At 59.6% G+C, this 6,162-nt stretch overlaps 1 protein-coding gene across 5 annotated transcripts; it reads left to right on the forward strand.

Moving 5' to 3' along the window:
* The first annotated feature begins 2,704 nt into the window (after nt 1-2,704).
* Ntn3 (netrin 3) lies at nt 2,705-6,154 on the forward strand. 5 transcript variants are annotated; one of them, XM_052759133.1, is made up of 6 exons: nt 2,712-4,079; nt 4,151-4,339; nt 4,424-4,573; nt 4,705-4,755; nt 4,873-4,947; nt 5,221-6,154. In XM_052759133.1, exons 1-6 carry the CDS (start codon nt 3,152-3,154, stop codon nt 5,568-5,570), a joined length of 1,743 nt encoding a protein of 580 aa, XP_052615093.1. In that variant the 5' UTR covers nt 2,712-3,151; the 3' UTR covers nt 5,571-6,154. The 5 variants fall into 5 exon arrangements, with proteins under 5 accessions (XP_052615089.1, XP_052615091.1, XP_052615092.1 ...); XM_052759131.1 differs by having other exon boundaries at nt 2,706-4,079; nt 4,151-4,573; nt 4,705-4,782; XM_052759132.1 differs by having other exon boundaries at nt 2,709-4,079; nt 4,151-4,573.
* Nucleotides 6,155-6,162: the final 8 nt, after the last annotated feature.

A 6,162-nucleotide genomic window follows, 5' to 3' on the forward strand; every position in this document is an offset into this window, starting at 1 on the left:
TAGAGCTGGTCTGACAGTGTGGAAGGGAGGGGGTTCGCAAAAAGGTCTGTGCGCGGGGGGGGGGGGGGGGGGGGGATGTTAGGGTGCAAGGAGAGTGTGGAGCTGCCTGCCTTCCTAACCGTCTGGGCCGCTGGAGGCATAATAGGCACTCAATAAATGTATGTACAAGGCGAGAACAAGTGAGGGCAAGTGTCTGAAGGGGACAGTTGGTCCTGGGCTGGGCAGGGGGTTATTTGGGAGGTCAGCAGCTCCCTGCGGCCTGAAACTGTCAAACTCTATCATCCCCTGTCCCCTCAAAGCCAGCTGCTGTGACTGAATTGGGGTGAGTGTGCAGGGCTTGAGCACTTGCAGGTGTGAGGCAGGGGCGTGGAACCTCTTTGTTGCAGACAGTGCCTGGAGGGGGTGGGGACCAGTGAGATGGGAGGCCTAAGAGGCCTCAGTCGGGGGCTGGGACAGGTGGCTGGGTCCACAGAGACTTATAAGCCTCTCTTGGAGACTGGAGAAAGCTATTCCAATGCCCAGCACACCATCTGCAAGAGTAGCCCTGGGGCCAGAGAGTATGTGCAGAGGGCAATTCTAGAGACGAAGCCCACAGCCGCCTCCCTGAAGAGCGGGTGATGCAATGGCGATTTGAGCCTGTCCTGCCCCCTCCCAATCCCCCAGGACCTGATCAAAGCTGAGCCCAACATCAGCTTCCACCCACATCAGAATCCATCACATGGTCTGCAGACCCCAGCAGCCACAACTCACAGGGAGGCTGGGCTGGAGACAAAGCTCACTTCACTGTTAGGGTGAAAGACTGTCACCCTGTCCTACCTCTACAGTTGGCTGACAGTCTGGGGACTCTAGCAGGGGCCTTGAAGTTCTCAGGACAGCCGGGGTTTCCCTTGAGGCTTTTCTCAAGCATAAGCTACTCTCCATTTCTCCCATCCCCCACCAGGGCTCCTCCCATCCCTAGGGGGAGGGAGTGTAGAAGGACCTAGAACAGACCCCCATTTCAAGGGGTCACCTAAGACCAAAAGGGAAAACATTTTTATTTTGTTTACATTTTATTTACATTGAAATTCATAACAGTAGCAAAATTAGTTATGAAGTAGTAATGAAAATAATTTTATGGTTGCAAGTCACCACAACATGAGGAACTGTATTAAAGGGTCACAGCATTAGGAAGGTTGAGAACCACTGGTCTAGGAGAAGGTGGTAGGAAAGGGCTAATTCTGAACTTTAGCCCCTCTCGAATGTCTGTTCCTCCATTACCCATTCCTGCATGCGTGGACAGCAGGCCTGGGGGACTGCCTAGGGTCCGAGTCAGTTGTTCTACAGGGTGAACCACATGTCCCTCAAACTGTCCTCCTGCTTCTTCAAGTGTCTACCTTGGCTGCAACCTTGGTTTGTCTTGGGAGGGCTCCAGCATCCTTGCTGCACTGTTCCTTTCCTGAAAAGCAGAGTGCTTCTGTTTCTCTCCTTTTCTCTTGTCAGGAACACTCGGTCCACGATGGTAGCTCTGAGTACACAGGCATCCCCCATATGGCCTCGTCTACCACTTGCAGAGACTGGCCTGTGGTCAGCCTCCCTTCTGAAACTAGGTCTTTGGGCGTCAGGACTGCCCCCGAGATGGGACCCTATTCCTGCCCACTCTTCGTGGAGTCAACCCCAGCTCTGCCTGGTCTGTCAAGGACAAAGGCAGTAAAGAAAAGAATCTCTGGTTCCTCTTGGCAAGAACCTCGCAGCTGTAACTGCTCCTCTCCAGCTTGTGCCCTGGTAACTCATCTGGGGCATAGGCCTGTTTCCTCATCCAAATTTGCTAGGATGTAGACTGTCAGGATCAGGGATTCTGACTGGTTTATTTGTGACCAGCCCTTCTCCTTACCTTTCCATGGGGGACCTCAACAGGTGGCCGGACCCTGAACCTCAAGGGGCCATCAAATAGGCTGTACTCTCTGCCCACTTTCCAAACTTTCAAGTCCTTCTGCACAGTGGGGTCATTGTATGACACAACTATTCACTGAGACCTGGGAATGCTTTAGGTTAAGAGACTGGCCTGATCCCACTGAGGAACAGTGACCTCAGCACTTAGCAGAACCCGGGTGCTCCCCAGTGGGACCTGCTAGTTTAGGATGGTTTCTATGTTGGCTCATCAAATCATCCCAGCAACTCCACCAAGCCAGGCGAACAATAGGCATTTTGGTTGATGAGGAAACTGAGAAACTCAGGCCTCACAGCCAAAAATCCAAACAACATGGATTTAAAGTCAGACTTGCGTTTCTTTCTGCTAGAACAGACTACTTACTGCCTTGGGGATACCCTACAAGTACGCCAGCCCCGACTGCGTTCCCCTATTCTGGGTAGCATCCAAGACTTCAAGCTTCAGACCTAAGGTGGTGCCTGCATGATGGGCCTCTGGGAGGAGTGGCCCAGACCCCGGCCCAGCACGTGGCACCATCCCAGGAGCAGCCAAAGCCTGGCTTCAGGCCGAGGACCCTGCTGGGTGGTCCCTCACGGGCTGCAAGGCTGGGCTGCCCCCCTCCCGTCGGCACATTCCTGGCTCTCCAGCCCCTCCCCCGGCTCTCGGGCCTCCCAGCCCCCTCCCGCGCTGGCCCAGCCTGTGTCTGAATCTGCTTCTGATTCTGGCTGTCGGGACAGGGCCCCCTCCCCTCCTTCCTTCCCGGCCCGAGCAGCTCCGCCCCCGGCTAGGACCAGGCTCGCGCCTGCTGAGCCCCCCACCCACTTCTGGCACAGTTCCTCCGCCCTTGCAGCAGCCAGGAGGAGGCGGCAGCCCCGGCGCCCCAGGCCCCGCCCGCCCAGGGCCCTTCCCGGGAGGCCGGGAGACCTGCTCCTCCTGGCCCTCCGTGGGTGAGTGCTGGCGGCCGGCGGCGGGTGGGGCCTCCGCGGGCGGAGGTACCGGGAGCGGGGGCGACGCCTGTCAACGCTCCAGGCCTAGCAGGAGGACTCGCCAACATCCCTGCTGCTGTGCTCGGCCCCGGGCGTGCCCGTGGCTGCTCCCACTTCTGGGCCTGTGCTGGGGCCGCCCGGGGGCTCTGCTTTCTTGGCACTGCAGACCCGGCAGGCAGAGTCTCGGACTAGGCTCTCTGTCCTCGAGGGCAGAATCGTGGGGCGGAAGCTGGCTGGTTGACCCACAGCGGCCACGGCCATGCCCACCTGGCCCTGGGGGCTGCTGCTGACCGCAGGCACGCTCTCCGCTGCACTGAGCCCAGGGCTGCCGGCCACCGCCGACCCCTGCTATGATGAGGCGGGTGAGCCCCGCTGTTGTATACCAGGCCTAGTGAACGCTGCTCTGGGCCGAGAGGTGCTGGCGTCCAGCACGTGCGGGAGTCCGGCCAATCGAGTCTGCGATTCCTCGGACCCGCAGCGGGCACACTCTGCAGACCTCCTGACCTCTGCTCCGGGCACTGCAAGTCCTCTCTGTTGGCGCTCCGATTTGCTGCAACGGGCACCCTTCAACGTAACCCTCACGGTGCCCCTGGGGAAGGCTTTTGAGCTGGTCTTCGTGAGCCTTCGCTTCTGCTCAGCTCCCCCTACCTCCGTGGCTCTGCTTAAGTCGCAGGACCATGGCCGCAGCTGGGTCCCCCTGGGCTTCTTCTCCTCCAGCTGTAGCCTGGACTATGGCCGTCCGCCTGCTCCTGCTGATGGCCCTGCTGGTCCAGGGCCAGAAGCCCTCTGCTTCCCAGCCCCCCAGGCCCAGTCTGATGGTGGAGGCCTTCTGGCCTTCAGTGTGCAGGATGGTAGCCCACAAGGCCTGGATCTGGACAACAGTCCTGTGCTCCAAGACTGGGTGACTGCCACCGATATTCGCATATTACTCACAAGGCCTGCCACACTGGGGGACATGAGGGACCGGGAAGTCACAGTCCCTTACTCCTACTCAGCCACTGAGCTCCAGGTGGGAGGTCGATGCAAGTGCAATGGGCATGCCTCACGGTGTCTGTTGGATAGCCATGGCCAACTGATCTGCGACTGCCAGCATGGTACAGAGGGCCCCGATTGCAGCCGCTGCAAGCCCTTCTACTGCGACAGGCCATGGCAGCGGGCTACAGGGCAGGAAGCCCACGCTTGCCTTGGTGAGGCCTTGGAGGGTAGCCTGGGGGCTTCTGACCAGGCAGGGCTGCCCCTGACTGATCCCTCCCTGCAGCTTGCTCCTGCAATGGCCATGCCCGAAGATGCCGCTTCAACATGGAGCTGTACCGACTGTCGGGCCGCCGCAGTGGGGGGGTGTGCCTCAATTGCCGGCACAATACTGCTGGTCGCCACTGCCACTACTGCCGGGAGGGCTTCTATCGTGACCCAGGCCGGGTCCTGAGTGACCGCCGTGCTTGCAGAGGTGAGCCTACACCTGCATGCCTTCATGTTCTACTTCCCCAGAACCCTGACGCTCCTCTGAACGAGCCCCTCGCTCTGTTCTCAGCTTGTGACTGCCATCCAGTTGGTGCTGCTGGCAAAACCTGTAACCAGACCACAGGCCAGTGTCCCTGTAAGGATGGTGTTACTGGCCTCACCTGTAACCGCTGTGCCCCAGGCTTTCAGCAGAGCCGTTCTCCTGTGGCACCCTGTGTTAGTGAGTAGTGACCCTGCCCTGTCTCAGTCACCTCAGCCAAAGACATCAGCTACTACTGTTGTCTGTCTGTCCCCTGAGCCCTTCAGATAACCCTGCCTCCCCATCATAGACTATTCTCCCACACTCCTTAGAGACCCCTGTCCCTGGACCCACTGAAGAAAGCAGTCCTGTGGAGCCACGGGGTGAGTGGACACCGGAGTCTCAGACTGGTATGACCCTGGAGAAGGGGGCTATAGCTAAAACAGACCAGTGTGGGGGAGAGGCATGGGACTCTGCTAGCCTCCACTCTTTCCCCCTAGACTGTGAGTCACATTGCAGACCTGCGCGTGGCAACTACCGAATCAGCCTGAAGAAATTCTGTCGGAAGGACTATGGTAGGCTGCCTCACCCCAGCCCTTCCATCTCACCCCCAACTCCTTTGAATACCTTGACCTTGGCTGTACTTCAAGCCTCATCCTCTCCTGGGGTTTCCTACTGATGCTGGCTCCGCCCATTTAGCAGCTAGGTCCTCAATGTACCTCCCTCTAGTGGGTGGCCTCTTTATGTCCTTCCTAAGCCGGGTGGGCGCTCTGTGCTTCTCCACACAGCCCCTTCTGGTCCTGCCCCTCCTGGCCCGATCGCTTTCTCACACCCTCCCTCCCCCGCAGCGGTGCAGGTGTCAGTGGGTGCGCGGGGCGAGGCCCGCGGCGCGTGGACACGCTTTCCGGTAGCAGTGCTTGCTGTGTTCCGCAGCGGCGAGGAGCGCGCTCGGCGCGGGAGCAACGCGCTGTGGGTACCAACCCTAGACGCGGCCTGCGGTTGCCCGCGCCTCCTACCCGGCCGGCGTTACTTGCTGCTGGGGGGCGGGCCCGGGGCTGCAGCTGGAAGCACAGCGGGCCGGGGACCCGGGCTCAGCGCTGCCCGTGGGAGCCTCGTGCTGCCTTGGAGAGACGCCTGGACTCGGCGCCTGCGGCGGCTGCAGAGGCGCGAGCGGCGGGGGCGCTGCGGGACCGCATGAACCTGCGAGCTGGGCGTGGACTGGGCGGGCACTGCTCTTATCACTGGGCGTGTTCAACAGTGCCTTAGCCTGCTGGAAGTGTCACGTGCGTCGCCATCTAATTTCCCCCTTCCTCCCCATCCTTGCTTTTAACTTCTTTGGCGACACCCCACCCCCAACAACAGAGGAGTGTGAAGGCCCCTAAGAGCTACCTGGAGGCTCCGAGGGTAGTCGTCACCCTCAGAGGACCCTGATCTCATCACCCTGGCTGCCTACTACAAGGGGTATCCTGATATCCAACATCTCTTAATGGTTGTGAACCGCCCCACTCCCAGGGGATGCTAGGACCCTTCTGGGGTTTGAGCACATCCCACGGGTCACTGATTCATTAACTCTCCGATGCTGTGATACCTTAGAGTCCTCCGACCTCCCCAAAGTCACTGTTGCCACCATCGACTCCCTGTACACCGCCGTGGGGGTCGTGGTCCAACCGCACAGCCACGACAGCGACTTCTCCGCCTCCAACCAGGATCTGCAAAGAGTACTGTGGGCTCCTCCCGTATAAGGATGGCTGCCTCTGTCCAACACCGTGGATCTTGTCCCCATGTCCATT

Source organism: Peromyscus californicus, unplaced genomic scaffold (genome assembly GCF_007827085.1).
Source record: "Peromyscus californicus insignis strain IS unplaced genomic scaffold, ASM782708v3 Scaffold_3__1_contigs__length_106647218, whole genome shotgun sequence".
Classification (NCBI taxonomy): domain Eukaryota; kingdom Metazoa; phylum Chordata; class Mammalia; order Rodentia; family Cricetidae; genus Peromyscus; species Peromyscus californicus.

Excerpts from the sequence above, each read along its gene's own strand:
- Ntn3 (XM_052759129.1), top strand. The coding sequence starts at position 3,152 with ATGCCCACCTGGCCCTGGGGGCTGCTGCTGACCGCAGGCACGCTCTCC. Across the intron at positions 4,574-4,704 it reads TCCTGTGGCACCCTGTGTTA|AGACCCCTGTCCCTGGACCC; the intron begins GTGAGTAGTGAC and ends CACACTCCTTAG. Across the intron at positions 4,948-5,220 it reads ATTCTGTCGGAAGGACTATG|CGGTGCAGGTGTCAGTGGGT; the intron begins GTAGGCTGCCTC and ends CCTCCCCCGCAG.